Source organism: Diplodia corticola, assembly GCF_001883845.1.
Source record: "Diplodia corticola strain CBS 112549 chromosome Unknown scaffold57, whole genome shotgun sequence".
NCBI classification, from domain to species: domain Eukaryota; kingdom Fungi; phylum Ascomycota; class Dothideomycetes; order Botryosphaeriales; family Botryosphaeriaceae; genus Diplodia; species Diplodia corticola.
In genome coordinates this window covers 86,755-104,438 of record NW_017971536.1, presented here as the reverse complement: position 1 = coordinate 104,438, position 17,684 = coordinate 86,755, and the positions used below count along the sequence as shown (strand labels likewise).

The 17,684-nt window shown below is 55.4% G+C and overlaps 5 protein-coding genes across 5 annotated transcripts; 3 read left to right on the top strand and 2 right to left on the bottom strand.

The window, feature by feature from the left end:
* Window positions 1–91: 91 nt before the first annotated feature.
* Window positions 92–3,378, top strand: BKCO1_5700035 (glycosyltransferase family 2 protein; the record flags this gene model as incomplete). The annotated part of the gene is made up of 9 exons (XM_020277474.1): window positions 92–247; window positions 300–758; window positions 808–1,101; window positions 1,179–1,226; window positions 1,287–1,322; window positions 1,405–1,489; window positions 1,540–1,627; window positions 1,677–3,249; window positions 3,358–3,378. The coding sequence occupies 9 exons, from the start codon at window positions 92–94 to the stop codon at window positions 3,376–3,378; spliced, it is 2,760 nt and encodes a 919-aa protein (XP_020126977.1).
* Window positions 3,379–4,524: 1,146 nt separating this feature from the next.
* Window positions 4,525–7,447, bottom strand: BKCO1_5700034 (uncharacterized protein; the record flags this gene model as incomplete). Its single annotated transcript, XM_020277473.1, has 2 exons — window positions 4,525–7,218; window positions 7,271–7,447. 2 exons carry the CDS (start codon window positions 7,445–7,447, stop codon window positions 4,525–4,527), a joined length of 2,871 nt encoding a protein of 956 aa, XP_020126976.1.
* Window positions 7,448–7,875: 428 nt separating this feature from the next.
* BKCO1_5700033 (p-loop containing nucleoside triphosphate hydrolase protein) lies at window positions 7,876–11,917 on the top strand (the record flags this gene model as incomplete). The annotated part of the gene is made up of 3 exons (XM_020277472.1): window positions 7,876–7,927; window positions 7,976–11,124; window positions 11,174–11,917. 3 exons carry the CDS (start codon window positions 7,876–7,878, stop codon window positions 11,915–11,917), a joined length of 3,945 nt encoding a protein of 1,314 aa, XP_020126979.1.
* A 2,037-nt stretch (window positions 11,918–13,954) lies between these two features.
* BKCO1_5700032 (short-chain dehydrogenase) lies at window positions 13,955–14,859 on the bottom strand (the record flags this gene model as incomplete). The annotated part of the gene is made up of 2 exons (XM_020277471.1): window positions 13,955–14,674; window positions 14,725–14,859. 2 exons carry the CDS (start codon window positions 14,857–14,859, stop codon window positions 13,955–13,957), a joined length of 855 nt encoding a protein of 284 aa, XP_020126978.1.
* Window positions 14,860–15,937: 1,078 nt separating this feature from the next.
* On the top strand, window positions 15,938–17,624 carry BKCO1_5700031 (vitamin h transporter; the record flags this gene model as incomplete). The annotated part of the gene is made up of 5 exons (XM_020277470.1): window positions 15,938–16,137; window positions 16,201–16,642; window positions 16,698–16,931; window positions 16,995–17,081; window positions 17,181–17,624. 5 exons carry the CDS (start codon window positions 15,938–15,940, stop codon window positions 17,622–17,624), a joined length of 1,407 nt encoding a protein of 468 aa, XP_020126981.1.
* Between the last annotated feature and the right edge of the window lie 60 nt (window positions 17,625–17,684).

Here is a 17,684-nt window from a genome sequence, read left to right as displayed (position 1 = left end):
TCTGTTCCACGCCGACCACCCATTCCTTCCTATCGTCTGCTCCACTCCTTTGGCCTTTCTTTCACCACGTTCACTATCACTCTCACTTTCAATGGCTTTGCTAAGTCCTGACGACTTGACAGGGCGGACTCCCTCCCCCATTGCAACGTCCCCAGGTGTATCGCACTTTGGTTTGGATCGAAGGCACAGTGCGGCAGCCTCGAGTATCGTTTCAGATCGATCAGGGCACCAGGATCGGCATGCAGCGGTTCGTTACGCCCCTATAGCGTCCTGTCATCCATCACTGACAAAAGTACCAGGCTCTGAAATACCTGCACAAAAAATGTGATCAACACAAGTGGCTCGAGCCGGCTGAAGATGAATTCGGCATTATCGAACATAGTGCCGAAAGCCTCGGCGTTCTTCTTCGACGACCTGATGGCACTTACGCCGCTGAGCCCATGTTTGTCAGCCTCCAAGTCGCCAGGGCGGTTGAGATGCTTGGAGCCATGGTAGCATTCACCATGTCGTCTGAGGTCGTTGGCCAAGTCCTTCAGCAGACGCCCCCTCGTCAGACTGAAATTCTCCTTGGTCCACACAGAAGAGATGTTTCTCCCATCGTAGATTCCCTGGAGAATATCGTTTCAGGAAGAGCAATAATCAAAAGGGACTACAACATGTGCTTCTGCCGCAATGAGCGCTTCCTCCTTCTCTGGGGTAACACAGTCTCTGGCATCCTCGCCCATGGTTCAGACATCGAAACCCGATTGTTTGACTTGGTAAGACCACCATTCGAAACTTATATGACCAATACTGAGCGTTTCATAGGTGTTGGGAGCACAAATGCCTGCACCTCTGATGGCGGCCACTCACCGCGAGACCATTGCAGGTAGAGGAAGCTCTGTTTACCCTGGAGAACCTCAGCCGCCATATTTTCCTACATCGCCAATTGTAGACTTCGCTCTTGATGAGAAGCAGAAGGTCATCGCTTCTGCCCTTGAGCGCGAGGACCAGGGAGAAAGACTCTTTGATCCCGAGCGAGATGGTTTGGAGATCCCCAAAAGACCGTTCCTCCTCACCCACGCAGTGATCGTTGGCCTCGCCATGATCCTCGTTGTGGTCGTCGAGATGGCTTGCGTTGCAAAAGCAAGTGCACTCCATAAATTATTACTTTTTGCACACCAGGCTGACCTTTGAAGCTCCTGACCGAGGTTCGATACGATGGGAATTACATGCGCTTCGCACTGGTGAGATGCCCGACAGACCCTTGAATGCAGGAGTTGGACAACAGCTGATGTTCAATCAAGCTTGCAACGGTCCCGCTCTTCGCGAGCTTCTCACTGGTGAGCAACATGCGCGTTCCTGCAGCTGGCATGGGGTCCTGGCCGTCAGCATGCGCAGATGACTTACGCTCGCTTACTCCAGTTCTTCATGATCGTCATCACTGGGTCCGTTTTCCAACTCTTTGGCCCGCTGTCTGGGGTTCAGGGCAACAGCATGTTTTATTCCGGTATTTTGTGACTGCAAGATCGCAAGCCTTTTACTAACACAAAGGCGCAGCCAATGCACCCAAGCTTGGAAGACAACCGGACTACGAATTACCTCACGTGACAATCCAAATGCCTGTGTACAAGGAGGGACTAAAAGGGTACGAAATGTGCCATCTCATGGAAGAGCAGACCGCTGATATGCCACAGAGTCATTATTCCGACTGTCGAAACACTGCTCAAAGCAGTCAAGCACTACGAAGAGCATGGTGGCACAGCGTCCATCTATGTAAACGACGACGGCATGCGGCTTGTCAATGAAGACCTACAACAGGCTCGCAAAGCCTACTACGAGCTCAACGATATCGGCTGGTGTGCCCGTCCGAAGCATAATGAGAACCCCGATGCAACAAAAGGCGAAATTCATTTCGTTCGCAAAGGTCAGTTCAAGAAGGCCTCTAACATGAACTATTGTCTCGATTTCTCGTTGCGCGTTGAAGACGAGCTTCAGAGTATGCTGGGTGTCGTATGCGCCGAGCGAGGCTGCACTCAAGATGATCTTTCCATCGACGACGAGACCAGCTTGTACGAGCAGGCCCGTGACGCTATCGTAGAAACAGACCAAGGCCGCACTTGGGCCGGTGGAAACGTGCGTCTCGGAGAGCTCATTCTCATCATCGACTCTGACACTCGCGTTCCCGAGGATTGCCTGCTTTACGGCGCCCTGGAGATGCACGAATCTCCCGAAGTTGCCCTCCTGCAGCATGCGTCTGGAATCCTCCAAGTCGTCAACAACGTCTTCGAAAACGGCATCACATACTTCACGAACCTCATCTACACGAGTATCCAATTCGCCGTCGGCAACGGCGACTGCGCCCCCTTTGTCGGCCACAACACCTTCATCCGCTGGAAAGCCATCCAGAGCATCTCGTGGTTCGACGATGCCGACCAAATGACCAAATTCTGGTCCGACAGCCACGTCTCCGAAGACTTCGACGTCTCACTCCGCCTCCAAATGTCCAACTTCGTCGTCCGTCTCGCAACCTACCACTCGGGCGGCTTCAAGGAAGGCGTCTCCCTCACCGTCTACGACGAGCTCGCGCGCTGGGAAAAATACGCCTACGGCTGCAACGAACTTGTCTTCCACCCGCTCCTCCACTGGCCCACCCACGGCCCCCTTACGCCGCTCTTCCGCCGCTTCCTCGCGTCCAACATCAAAATCACGTCCAAGGTCACCATCCTCGCCTACATCGGCACCTACTACGCCATCGCCTCGGCCATCCCCCTCACCCTCGCCAACTACCTCCTCGTCGGCTGGGCCGGCGCGAGCGTCGACCAGTTCTACCTCACCTCGTGGCAGATCTTCGTCGGCATGGCCGCCGTCTTCAACGTCCTCTCTCCGCTCGGCTACGCCATGCTGCGGCACCGCCTCGGCCAGGCCACCTTCTTCGCCGCCCTGCTCGAGACGGCCAAGTGGACGCCCATGTTCCTGCTCTTCTTCGGCGGCGTGTCGTTCCACCTCGCCAAGGCCATCCTGTGCCATTTCCTCGGCGTGAGGATGGAGTGGACGACGACGGCGAAGGAGCTGGCGCCGGGCGGTGGCGGGTTCAGGGCGGGCCTGGATCGGATCGTGAGGGATTTCAAGTGGATGTATCTGTTTTGTGTGGCTGTGGCCGCGGGCATGGTGTACTTGGCTGTCTATGCGCCGAGGGGGTGGCGGATTGAGGACTTTGCGGCGATCGTGCCTGTCGCGAATTGGGTTGGGTGTCATGCGCTGTTGCCGGTAAGTGTTTCTTCTTTCTTTCCTTCCTTCCTTCTTTCATTTCCCCCTTTTTGATGCGCGTTGTCTCGCGGAGATGCGGAGGGGTGCTAATTCATTGCTTTCTTGCAGTTTGCGCTGGGTCTGTTCTGAGCGCCGAGGCGGATGACTACGTTTTACTTCTCCCTTTCAAGGATAATCACTGTGGTGGCGGGACGAGCGGGCTTTCGCATTCCTTCTTTCTCGTCATTCAACTTTGCGCAGTCCTCGGAATTCTGCAAATGCGCCTTCATCTAAACTTTAACTCTTCTTTAATTTGGAATCTCATACAAGGAATTCAACACGACTGCAGGGCAGGAGGTCCATTGCAATCAGACACGAAATACAACCTTCACATTATAACGATACCCAAGTATCTTCGGGACTAGTAACAGTAATCTGGTATTCATGCTTTCTAAGTGAACAGATCGCCTCGGCTTCTCAAGGCATTGCCTTCTCGGAGTGCCTGTGGGAAAGGTCAACACACACTCTCTCTTTCATCTATGTGAGCCTCGGCCATGTCAATTCAGTCAATTCACTCGTTGAAAACGAACCGATCGAAACCAAATCAAGCAATCCAGGTGCAGCAGCCGTCACTGGTGTGACCGCAGTTGCTGCAGCTGTAGTAGCTGTCAGAGGAGTTGTCGGCGCCGCAGTGGCAGCACTCGATAATGGCCCTGTCTCGAGGCGGAAGGCTCTTCACATTGGCCTTGTTCTTCGGCGTGGCTTTGGTGGGCTTCATGGCTAGTAGTGGTAGTGGGTAGGGCTGGTGGAAAGTGTTGTGCTTGGTTGGATGGGGAAGTTGAGAAGGCTTAGTGGTGGTAATGGTTAGATGGCGGTTGTGATGATGATGATCGAATGTTATGTGTTCAGCATCGTTTATATCGCTCCTTCGACGAAAATTTGTTGATGAACGTTGTTGGCAGATTCATTGTGTATAATGACATTGTTCTTGGCATGTGTCGAAGTCGAGACGTCTTCCCAAAGACTGGTGAACAGCTAGGACGAAAGTATTGTACAAACAAAGAACGTAAACCACAGTGTTATCTGGCGCTGGCGCATGAAAGCCGCTACGTGGGCAACGATATACTCAATAGCAAAACGATTGACGATGGTGCTGCAAAGAATACTTGCTAAGCACCAGTCCTGGGAGTCACATTACTCACAGCTGGTATTGACATCAAGGACAACCAAATGTGTGCGGACGTCTAAAACCTTTTTTTGCAGGGTATCCAACTGTTGCTACAGCCAAAATCATATTTACACCTCAATCTTCTCGAAACTATACTTGCCAACCCTCCTGCTGATCTTGTGACCAATTTCTCTCCTCGTCAACGCCTTCACCTCGCCATTGAAGCCCACCTTCGACTCTGGAACCCTGCCCTCCACCTTGAAGCCCAGTGGCAAGATTCTCGCCTCGGCGGCATCCGTTTGTGTGAGTGTGAACGGCTTGCCCTTCTCCTTCAACCTCTTCTCGCTAGGGCCTTGCTGCACTGTCTTCCGCTTCCAGCCGAAGCGCAGGAAATCGTTCAGCAAGCCTTTCATGAACGCGGCCTCGTGAATGCCTTCGAGCGCGGCCGAAACTTCCATGCGCAAGGCCTGGATTGTGTCGGCCTTAGCGTCGTTTCCGGAAGTGAGCCAGCCGCCGGCACCGATGGCATCCAGTGCGCAACCAAGTAGGTCAGCGATGATGGCGATGGCGCGGTCAGAAGGATCGCCAAACTCGGCGGAATCGTGTGGGCCGTCTTGTAGATAGGTGTTGATCCAGCCTCCCTCGTGGAGCTCCAGACGGAGAATATTGATGAGGAAGATAATCTCCTTGTGCGTGAGAGATTTGCGGAGAGTCTGCGAGACAAGAGGAGCGGGGAAGGTGTGGAGCTTCGTCAAGGCCTCGAGTAAGGAGTGGCTGCGGATGAGGATGCCGGAATCGACGAATGATTCGGCTCGCGCGAGTGCCCATGCTGCTGCGTCGGCTTCGGCGTCGAATTCTATATCTGCTGACTCCTCATCTCTACTCTCGCTCTGCTCGGGGCGATTGGTAAGCTGCCCCTTTATCTCCGGGAAAGATTCCGTCTCAAGGCTGTTCACCAAAGCCTTGATGGCCTGAACAACAAGGTCAACGTCAAGGCCAGGATGATCCCGGAGAACGTCGCAAAGCAGCTGCATTCCAGGATCAAAGTTGAGGATGGAGGCGATAACATTCGCAGGTGAAATCGTTTGCAGACCAGTAGACTCCTGGCGCATGGCTTGTCGGATCATATCAGTCGTAAGGAAACCCGTCCAGATCAGCCATTGGAACGCATTGGGCGGGAAGAATCGTATCCTCAAGGGAGTGTTCGGCAGATCGTGGGCTATTATCTCTCTTTTAGCTGATGAAAAGTCAAAGACCTTACTCAGCAGGTAGACAGCTTTGTGACGTTTGGTCTGTAAGTTGACATCCCACGGAGTGTTAGGGAAATCCCACTCCGGAAGAGCCTGGTCGTCCTCTTCGTCGGCAACCCCATTCGCCTTCGACTCTTCCGTCTTGGATACGTCGGCCATGTCGACGTCTTTGGCTCCATTGGTCTGCTCTTCCTCCGTGCTCTTCCCTTTAAGCTGGATGCTAACCTCCTGCGCAAAGGTCTCCTCAAAATTCTTCAAGTCCTCGGCCTTGATAAACTCGTCCAGCTGCTTGCGCGTACGATGCCATGCTTTACTCGACGTGTCTGCAGGATTGAGTAGGCAAACGCCTAGCGGATGAGAACCGTTCACCGGCGCATCCAAATTTGCAGGCTTGCGTCCAACACCCTTTCCAATGGCGTCAATCAAAAGGCCGCCCCGAACCTTACTCCGCTTCGAAGAAACCTCAGAACCAACTTGGAGCCCGATGAGTTCGTCTTTTGCCAAGCCGACTACAAGACCGAGCTCAGCTACATAATGCAGAAGGACCAAGGGGGATTGCGCGTCCAGTAGTTTAGGTTGCTTTCGCTTCCTGCTTTGAGAGTCTTCGTTCTTGTCGGAGCCAAGGGGCAAGATAGCTTGCACAGAGTTGTACTTGACATCGTATAGGGCGCAAGAAATAGGAGATGCAGCCATGAGAAGGGACGATGAAACGCGAACAAAGTTTTGGAGAGGTGTGCCGGGCACAGTCAACTCAGACTTGAGCTGGGGGACAGTGGTGGAGAAGTCGTAGGTAACAATCGAACCAGAAGCAAGCTGATAGAGAAGGCCGGATGACACATGGAGCGAGTAAGAAGGTTGGACGTCCGCTTGCGAGTCGATGTGAGAGCGAGGGAGGCTGAGCGTGAGCAAAGCCTGGATGGTGGGCTTGTTGATGGTAATGCCGCCAGTAGACTTCGGGCGAACAGCACAGACGTGCAAGCTGCGGCCATGCGCGCGGAAAGATTCCTCATCAGCAGGACGCGTAACCAAGCACAGCAAAGTAGTTGCAGAGAGAGTCTCTGAGTCGGCATCGCCGGCAGGGTCAAGCGCAGCGATAGCGTCTTCGCGGCTCTTGAAAAGGCCGCGTTTTGCCGTAGCCGCATCGGTGTATGCGGAAAACTCGACTATCTTGTCTGACGAATCCAGGACGTTCGTCGACCACTTCACAGTTTGGAGGTTTGCGGAGAGGCAATCGACTTGGCCATTCTCGAAAAGGACGACAATGTCGTGGGTGTCTTCGCTAGTGCTGCCAGAAGACTTCAATGAGAGCGCGTCAATCGAGAACACTTTGCCGGACGAGGGTGGTATGGTGTAAGCAGTCTTATCGGGGTTTCCCGTAGGCGTGGGATGGACTTCTTCGGAGAAACACAGGATCTGTTGCCTCGAGCTACCGGAGCTCTCCTTGACCGTCGCATAGGTGAATCGTTTTGCGAGACGTTGTTTGTTTGCCTTCAAGTATACGGAGAAAGGCGGGGCGGTGAATGAGGACTGGGGAGGAAGGGCATATGAGGTGATTAAGCGTGGTGCTTGGACCTGGAGAAGAAGTCAATTTCCATGAGCATGGCAACGAGTAGGCACGACATACGTCAATCAGGCTGATGCCGTCTCCATCAACGCTGACAGCAAGCTCAGACCTCTTCCTCTTCCGGGCGGCGCTCAAGCTGTAGACAGTGGAGGCGAGAGTGCGGCCGTTTACGGGGTCGATGGGCTTTGGCAGCGATGCCAGGGTGTGAGGTGCTTCCAATTCCTTGCCGGACGACATGGCTGCTGGCCAGAGTGCAGAGTCGAACGGGCAGAGCGTGAAAGACGGCAAGAGCGCAGGACGGCGCAGAGCTGATCGTGTCGCAACCGCGCTTCACAAAAAGTTCTTGACGGGCAGAAAGTTGTCGGAGCCAATTTCTCCGACCACCGGAGTTGAGCCGGCGCAAAGCTGTGGGACCGCGCTCGGGCCCGCGCGATTGGCAGGCGCGTCACTGGCTGTCGCCTCGACGCGTTCGCGACTGCTTGAAAGCCAGCCCTCTTCTTCACACTCCGCCGAGCCACCCACACCAGCACTTTCGTGCATCTTCCGCCAACTACCGCTTCCGCTTCCTGTCTCACCATAATTGCACCCTTTTCGGTCTGCGCCCCTCGATTTCATCTCTTGCCATGCGCTAGTGCTCAATGGCATCCGTAGCTGTGGGGAGTGCCATGAATCTCGCCGACCAGCAGAACATACATCCCTTCTTCGCGAAGCCACACGGTGGGTCTGCTTCTCACATGCTGCTCACCACCGTCTAACCCCTGTTAGGCCCTCAGGCATCTGAACATGCAAACGATCCCGACTCAGCTCCGACGAACGCCGCCCCGCAAGACGAGAACCAACCCAACGTAGCCGACGTCACCAAAAAATCGCAAGCGAAAGGGCGTCCGCTAGCAACAAGGAATCGCACAACTAAGAGAAAGACCAACGAGGGTCCTGTTCCGCCGAAGGTGAAGCAGGCGTCAATTGCCGCCTTCGCAGGCCTCAAAAAAGAAGGGAACAATATTGGGGATGTGAGCGAGGCCACTTCACTTGACGAAGACCCTAATGCTGGTCGGCGGAAGCGGCAAAGGACGAACTCACCTTTTCCTGAGGAGAGTACGCACAACGCAGCGGAATGCTGCCCCGGAACCGTCGATCAGGGAGGCAAGGAAACCGAGCAGGAGGACCAGCCATCATGGATTGAACAACTGGAAACAGAGGCCGAGAGGATACCGGAGACAGTTGAGGTCAAAGCTTCGAGCCCCAAGAGTTCCGCCGAATGCGTAAATCTTGCCGACTTGGAAGTCGTGCCCGGAACATCTCCAGCGCCAATGACCGGCGTAATGGAGAACAGAAGGACGCCAGTGCCTCCGTCTTCGCCTCCAGTGGCATACGATTCCCCAGCGAAGTCTCAGAGGACCCCCAAAAAGGATTCTGCTGACGGTTCACCGTCGCCATCGAAGCCCTCGCCACCGAAGAAGATGCTGCGTATGAATGCAAAAGGTCGCTTCAGCTCTCCCGTACCCAAAGAATCGAGGGATGAGGCCCCCGCCACAATCAATCAAAGGAAAACACGTAGTCGAGCGAACAAGAAAGGTCCGAAGCAGCTTGTCGTCAAGATCTCATATATAAAAGATGATGAGCGGGCAGTGCAGATGGCCGAGGACATTGATAACATTCTTGCGGGGGTAAAGCGTGCACCCGAACCGAAAACTCATGTTCCGGCGAAAGTCATTGCACCTCCAAAGGTTGCGAAACCGCCCGGACCTCCTAAACCGACGCATCCTTTCTTCACCGGCAAAACACAGCGTAGAGACGTGGATGTTGCAGAGTTCAATCAGAGTGTTGCCGCCAAACCTGCAATGGTGCTTGAGAAAGTCCCTAGCAGACGTGAGACTGCCATTACTCCGGGAAAGCTACGAGCCCAGGCACGCGCAGAGCATGAAAGCTTAGAATCCCAAAGTTTCAGCATGTTCGGCTCCTCTACCAGACCACGCAAAGCCTTCGGAGGTGCAGAGGCCCCCTGGCCTTGGAAAGGTGTTACTCGCGTCGGTGATGGAGAAAGACTTGACACGTCTATGGAGCTTTCATCGTTCCCCTCAATTTCATCGCTCTTGGAGGAACGAAGAAAGCTCAAGGGGATGGTGTACAAAGTTCCAGATGCAGAAGCTATATTATCGCTCGTTGCGCAGGAACCACACATAAGCACCGGCTGGCGAGAGGATCAAGATGCCACTCGCCACAGTGTGGTGCGCTTTCCGCAACGTCTACTTACAACCAGTCCAGATATTCAACGGAGAGTACATTCGGAGATCCTTTCCTTCCAGCAACATACCTTTGGCTCCGAAGCTGAATTAGGTGACCAGTTCGCATTGGATGGAAAGCTAGTTCACCCGGCATTGGCCGATTTGTTTGATGGGATACCCGACGAACTCACCCCGTTCGACAAAGGACATTGCGAAACTATGTCGTGGACCCAGAAGTACGCGCCGAAGCATAGTTTCAACGTTTTGGGCTCTACAACAGAAGTTTCTGTGCTTCGTAGGTGGCTTCAGGCGCTCAAAGTCAATTCTGTTGGAGGAGCGTTAAAGGACCCGGGCACGAAATCAAAGAAGGGCGGAGCAACGAAGCCACCGAAGAAAAAGAGAAAAAAGGATGAACTGGATGACTTTATCGTCGATGATGAGGATGTTCTGGACGACTTGGACGAGCTTACAGATCCCGAGGAGACACCAGCCCCCGATGCGAGCCATGCCGTAAGGAAGTCGATGGTCCGATTCGGCGGTGACGTACCCACCCTTGGTGGTGGGAAGAAGCTACACAACCTACTACTCCTCAGCGGCCCTCATGGATCTGGGAAAACTGCCGCTGTGTATGCTGTTGCAAAAGAACTGGGATTTGAGGTATTCGAGATCAACCCTGGAAGTCGCCGTAGTGGCAAGGACGTGCTGGAGAAAATCGGCGACATGACGGAGAACCATCTCGTCCAACGGCATACTCAAGAGCAGCCTGATACGGCTGCGGTTGATTCAGATACTGAACGTCTCACCAATGCCGTTCAGAAAGATATTGAGAGCGGCCGACAGAAAAGTATGAGTTCCTTTTTCAAGCCTACGGCTCAATCACAGGCAAAGCCCAAAACTTTACCAAAGAAAAAGGTGACAGCCAAGACCACACAGGAGAAAGAGCAACCACCGCTCATCAAGCCAAGACAGAATCAGAAGCAGTCGCTCATTCTCCTGGAAGAGGTCGATGTTCTCTTCGAAGATGATAAGAATTTCTGGCAAACAGTCGAGCATCTTGCATTGAATTCCAGGAGACCAGTCATAATGACATGCACGGACGAGCGCCTGTTTCATGTCTCCAAAGACTCCTTGCACGCCATTCTGCGCATGTCTCCAGCATCAACAGATTTGGCTGCCGACTACTTGCTTCTGCTTGCCGCGAAGGAGGGTCATTTACTATCCCGGAAAACCGTCTCAAGTCTGTATGAGAGTAAGAGTCATGATCTAAGGGCGACTATAACGGAGCTCGATTTCTGGTGCCAGATGGCCGTAGGTGACCGCAAAGGAGGTTTGGAGTGGATGTATCAACGATGGCCCCCCGGAAAGGACGTTGACGAACACGGCAAAGTTTTACGTGTGGCCAGCAAGGGTACCTATCAAGCGGGCATGGGTTGGATTGAGCGTGACGTGCTCCTTGACGAGAATCATATTGGATTCGACAGGGAGTATGAGCTCATGCTCGAGATGGTGGAGTCCTGGAATATCGAGCCTGAAACTTTCAGCTCTGTCGTCGTTCCGGATCATCCCATGGGCACTGAACAGACTCATGCAGAAGCGAACCTCAGGGCTCTGCAAGACATGGACCGCTTGATCGATCTTTCGAGTGCAGTAGATGTGTATTGCAGAGTCGATGTCCCTACACGCTCTAGGGTAGGTGCATCAACTACCCTCATTAAATACAAGATTAACGGTGCAGCAGATTCCAATGGATCCCACCCAGCCTTTGCTTCCAGAGAAGGCTCGCACCGACTATATCGACGGCTACGATTTCCTTCAAGCTGACACACTGGCTGATTTCACCAACTTCGACACTCACTTGGCTGTGAGCTCGCATCTGGCTGCCAGACGCTATGTACTTGCCTCCTCAACCATACCACTAGCAGCTCCCGCCGCCCTTGATGAGCGCAACATCGACAAAACCATCCTCGATCACATCACATCCAGCCGTCAACCCCAGTCCCTCACACGCGCCGACTTCTACGTCTTCGACCCTCTCGCCGAACCACCCTCGGCCGCCCTCAACAGCACAGTCAGCGCCGGCAGCGTGACGGCCTCCTCTTTCGACCGCACCTTCCGCCTGCTGGCCGAGGAGCTCGCACCCTACGTGCGCAACATCGCCGCGCACGACATCCACCTCGAGAACGAACGTTTGCGCATCAGCAACCTGCTAAGCGCCGGCGGCGGGAAGCCGAAGCGGCTGCGCACGACGAGAGCGGCGCGGAGCGCGCTGGAAGGCGGGCGCAGGGAGAACACGCGCAGGGAGCGATGGTTCGACAAGTCGCTGAACCTGGCGGCCGTGCTGAAGACGGCTGGGAAAGAGTGGGCGGGGTCGGGGTCATCGTCGTCGGCGGCGACGGCGACGATTGGAGAGAGGAATACTACGGAGACGGGGAGTGCGACGAGTGGTGGGGATGGTGGTAGTGATGTGGAGATGGCGGGTTGAGAGAGGAAGGCGGAATGGGTGATTGAAAGGAAATTGGGGAAGGTACCGCGCGCTTGAGGCGATGACGGTGAACGAGGGGTCGGAGTGGAGTTGGCAGAATGGTGGTGTGAGCATACACATGCATGGGTCGTGGAGTTTCTCCGGATGCCCGGAGCTGGGGCTTCTTTCTTTTTTGGCGTTAGCTTTAGCATTCAAGGGTAGTAGGTAGCTGCCTCCCTTTCTCTTCTTCTTTTTGTTGCTTTACTTTCTGAGCCGAGGTTGCAGCCAAGTCAGGTTGGTACGTAAAGCGTGGCACTATATGAAGAATTGATTAAATTTGCAGAGAACCAAGGCCTGTGTTGAGTTTGAGTATCAACACAATATTTGACGCAACGGAGTCTGTAATATGCGGCAATTGCTATGATGGCCTGACTGCGACGAGAAACGACGTGTAGTTCGCGGTCAATGCGGCGACAAGGATGGTCACAGACTGAGGTAGGTGGTCTAGATTTTGAACCGGGGGGAACTTTGGTACTCGAGACGAGGCCCCCGCTTACAGCTAGGTAAAAGATAGACTACCGGTGCAGCAAGCTTGTACATAAGGTTGATCATTACAGGGGTTGGTAGATTGCGTTGTTGGGAGCACTCGGGATTACCACATTTAGCTAGCCGACTCCTGCGGAAGGCACCAAGATTTGTAGTAATGATCCCGTGTCCGTGGGCTATTAGAGTATGATCAGCTTCTATTATTCTAAGGCAGTACTAGAAGCGGTTCAATTGTCATGTTTCCTTGCAAGTGGCTAGTTCCTGTTCGAAAGGGAGGACGAGATCGTGTCATGATGTGGGCTTTGTACCTGCAGTGTATCAAAACCGATTTGCGCTAAGTTTAGCACCGACACATTATCAGGACCTTCTAAACTTAGCCTTTGCCTATGTTCTACAGCAGGGAATCTGCCGGGCTGTCAATGCTCCAAGTCACTGATGTTTCCAGACACTAAGTGTGAGTAGGTCTCCTGCGCTCAAGCAGGCATCGGTAAGTCGATCCTCTCACCCGAGCCGGACTTATTGCTGGAGATATACACAGGGTATCGGAGTGTGATCTTTCCTGGTTTGGATGCCCTCAGGTGGCTTCTTTAGTCACTGCCGATCCTCAGCTCCGTCCGAGCGTGCCACCAATACGTCCGATCACGCAGGCTCATCATTCGCTTGCACCATGCGGTCTTCTGTCTTGGTATTCTTCTACCTTGGCCACTTCACAGCTTCCCACGAACTTTGGTCACATGGTTCAGCCTTGTTTGCCTTTCCCTTTTCTCTGCGCATTCCGTCGCAGTGGTACGCGGTGCTCCACAGACCAAGACAAAATGTGGAGCGGAGTGGCGCTGATAGTCAGGCTCGGTTGGGCATCTTTACACTTGCTAGTCAGTTTCATCCTTACCGCTTCCCCGTAGTGCACGATCCGATGCTACCAAAAGCATAGATCCGTATATCCGATGCCACCAAGGACCCTCGCCGCACCCTCTCGGTGAGCTCAATCTTGCTGCCCTCGGTGCACCAGAATCGGATTCTTGTTGTGAATTTCTTGCTTCTCTTCCGTGGCAAACACGAAGTCTCGATAGTCACGACACCAGTGACTTCGGAAATATGTAGCAATTCGTGCCCGCACCTTCCATGGCAGTCGGCGAAAGGCATGAGGGCTGAGGAATGAAGGGCATCGCATTTCATCCGAACGGAAACGGGTGCCACCTCCTGCCTCATCGAGCAGTTTGATCGACATCCACGACCGGTGGTACGAAGGGGTGAAGCCACCAAAAAAAGGGGGTAGAAATATATCGCATTTGCATGCTTATTCATAAAGCTCATGCCACTTTCGTCTATGTTGTCCATCAAATTCAGAGCCCTTGTCGTAGAAGGAGGACAGTTCACCTTCCACTGTTCTTATTCCTCTCGTATCTTCCCCTTGGTCAGATCAGCTTCGCCTTTTCCTTGTCTGTTCTCGTACTTTCACTGAAAACTTGTAAAAAATAAAAATAAAAATATAGCTCCGCCTCAGCCTCAAACCTACCAGGCGCCTACGATGCCTGCAATCGGGATGTCGATGCCGGTGGTATAGCTCGCCACATCGCTCAACAGATAGACATAGGCGCCGCCCAGCTCCTGCGGGTTGGCCAAGCGCGGCATGCCGCCGTAATTCTTCATCTTGTCGGGCCAGTCGGGGTTCTTCTCGACATAGTAAGTCATGGCGGTGCGCACGAAGCCGGGCGAGACGGAGTTGACGCGGATGCCGTGCTTGGCCCACTCCATGGCGAGCGTGTGCGTCATGTTGCGGACGGCGGCCTTTGTGGCGCCGTACGGGGCGCTCGGGGCGGCGCGGTTGGGGCGGTACGACGTCATGCTCGCGGTGAAGACGACGGCGCCCCGGACGGCGTGCTTGATGAAGCGACGGGCGGCGGCCTGGGCGCACGAGAGGGCGCCGAAGACGTTGAGCGTGAAGAGCTGCTCGACCTGGGCGCGGCTGAAGTCCAGCGCGGGCTGGTGCTTCGTCATGCCCGCGTTGGCGACGAAGCCGTGGAGAGGGCCGGACGCGGCCTCGATGGCGTCGAGCGCGGCTTCGATGCTGGATTCGTCGGTGACGTCGGTGTGGATGTGCTGGATGTGCGGGTGTCGCTTTGCCAGGGCGTGGAAGTCGTCACCTGGCTCCAGGATGTCGAGGGAGTAGACGGCTTTGGCCGAGTTGGCCAGGCAGACTTCGGCGATGCCCAGGCCGATGCCGCGGTTCGCCTGTGGGATTCGACGTCAGCGGTGTTTGGGGAGGTGGAGGATCGGCTTACTCCAGTGATTGCAATGACCTTGTCCTTCAGCGTCACCTGCCAGTTCATGTCTGCTGGCGGCTCGGTGCTGAGGAAAGCGGGCATGGCGGTGCCCTCGCCCTGAAGGACCTCCTGGCTATTTTTAATGGAGCCCATGGTAAGTAAGTATGGTCGGACGGGGTGGTGCAAGGGTATTGGATATCAAATCTGGCTGATCAAAGGATGAACGGGTGGGAAGGAAGCAAGAGGATGGTGCGGGATCCATCTTCTTATCCCTTTGAGAGCGGGACATGGCCATGGACGGGACACGGCATCCGGTGGGGCCAATGCCGTGCTCGACGCGGTCCACAACGACGGTCGTGGGCTGGAGGATGGCGCGACACGGTCAAGGTGGAAGCGCGGGATGTGTGGGGGAGCGACGGTCGGAGCCAACCTCGGCACGAGGCAGCTGCCCCGTCTCGAGTCACCATGCACATCGCCGGGTAGGCCGCAACGCCCGGCACCAATCCCCGCCCTAGCCTGGCCCGTCCCGGATGTTTACCCATGACTGCAACATCGTTTCAAACGTCTCTTTTCCCCGATCAAGGTTCCCGAGCATATCGCCCGTCTTTCTTTGGCTGCGTGCACCGCCGCTAGCCTCGAAAACACTTCTTCCGTAAAGCTTCAGCCAAACGACACGCCGCTTGAACCCGCGACCACGAGACGGGGCACCCGCAATCAGGTGAGCGACAGTGGCCCGGTTACCATCTGCTCCCCCGCAAAAGAGCGATCCGTACCTGGGGAACTGCGGGGAAGTGCTCGACGCCGACGCCATCTTCACTGCAGCCCGTGTTTCTTGCAGTGGGTGACGCGTGCTGCAATGCCGGCATCACAACAGAGCCGGTTAGTACACCAAGCCCTCGGTCACTCTCGAATCACCGAGCCCACTCATCCAACCAAGTCCGCCTCCCATGCTAACACCATGCGCCGTGCCCGCTGCTCCCTGATGGACTTTCCGTCGCCGAGGTCCCTTGCCCTGCTCTTCTTGGAATGCTGACCGAGGATAATGGCCCAGCGCGCCACCTTTCGCTGAGTTGACCGTATAATGACCGGGGCTTTGAACCTTGCTGCATCGCTTATCGCCTGCCTTGTATCCGTCGTGATCCTGCTTGTTACCTGCCGCCCATATATTGACTCTCTGCATTGCCTCCCTTCGTTTCCCTCGCCAACGCGCCCGTCAACACTCACTCCCACCATGGCCATCCCCCACTCGGACAAGAACGAAATCGAGCACGTCGAAGCCATGGCCGCCACGCCATCTCACGATGAAATCAAACCTGACCCCGACTACGACTTCTCTCCGGACGAGGAAAAGAAGCTCGTGCGCAAGATCGACATGTTCCTGCTCCCGACCATCTGGCTCATGTACCTCCTATCCTACATGGATCGGACCAAGTAAGTGCCTTATCAATGCCTGATCCCGGAAGAGCTTTTGACTGATACAGGGCCCGCACACAGCATCGGAAATGCCAAGATAGCCGGCATGATGGACGACCTGCGCCTCACCTCCGACGAATATTCCGTCTCCCTCATAGTATTCTTCGTGTCCTACGTCGTCTTCGAGGTGCCCTCCAACCTGATCCTCTCCCGCACCCGACCCTCCATCTTCCTGCCGACTATAATGTTCCTGTGGGGCGGCATCACCTGCTGCATGGCCGCCGTGCACAACTACCACCAACTGGTGGCTTTGCGCTTCGTGGTCGGCATCTTCGAAGCCGGCTTCGCTCCCGGCATCTTGCTCATCCTGTCCTCGTGGTACAAGAAGAACGAGCAATCGAAGCGGTTCGGCGTCTACATCTCAGCAGCCGTCCTATCCGGTGCATTTGGCGGAATACTCGCCGGCGCCATCACCGGTGGGCTCCACGGCGCCCACGGCATCGCCGGCTGGAGGTGGCTCTTCGTGTGTTCTCTCCCCGCAAACCTCTCCCCAGCCCTCCACTTACACATATCGCCAGATTGTCGAGGGGGTAGCGACATGCGGCTGGTCCGTCGTATCCGCCTTCCTCCTGCTCGACTTCCCCGCCACGAGCAGGAAACTCTCGGCCCGCCAACGTGCTCTCGCCGTGCACCGGCTGACGTCGGACAACGCCGCCGCAGCAACAGAGGATGAAGTCCACCTCAGCCCGATGCAAGCCATCGCCGAGTCCGTCCGCAACTGGCGTACCTGGCTGATGGTCGTCGGCTACATGGCACGTATACAAACACCTCAACCATGCGCACCTGACTGACCCCATTTTCGCAAATGACAACAGGTCATCGTCGGCTCCTCCACCCTCTCCTACTTCTACCCCACCCTCGTCAAAGGTCTCGGCTACACCTCTCAGATGGCCCAATACATGGTCAGTCGCCCACACAGTACTCCCACCGTCCCCTCCCGCTTCCTTCCCCCCACCACCACTCGACTGAAAAAAAAAAACAAAATTGAAAAAAAAAAACAGGTCGTACCCATCTACGCCGCCTCCTTCCTCGCCGTGATCCTCTCCTCCATCCTCCTCGACGCGCACCCCACACAGCGCGGCCTCGCCATCTCGCTCTGGCTGCTCCTCTCCACAGCTTGCTCCATCGCCGTCACCAGCCTCCCACACGCCTACACCGCGCGCTACGCGCTGCTCGTCCTCATGGCGGCGGGCCTGTGGTCGGCCAACGCGCTGGCGCTGGCGTACGCGTCGTCGGCCTTTGGCGCGTGCATGGCGTCGCGCGAGGCGCGCGGCGTGGCGCTGGCGCTGGTCAACGCGCTGGGCAACCTGGCGCAGATATACGGCGCGTATCTGTTCCCCGCGGGCGATGAGGCGGGCGGGTATGCGATGGGGTTTGGGGTCATCAGTGCCATGTGTGGGGTTGGGGTTGGGGTGTATGCGGCGGCGCATGTGGTGGTGAAGTGATTTGGTTTGCTTGGCGGATGTTAGCGAGGCGGAGCGGGGCGGAGCGGGCGGGGAGGGGAG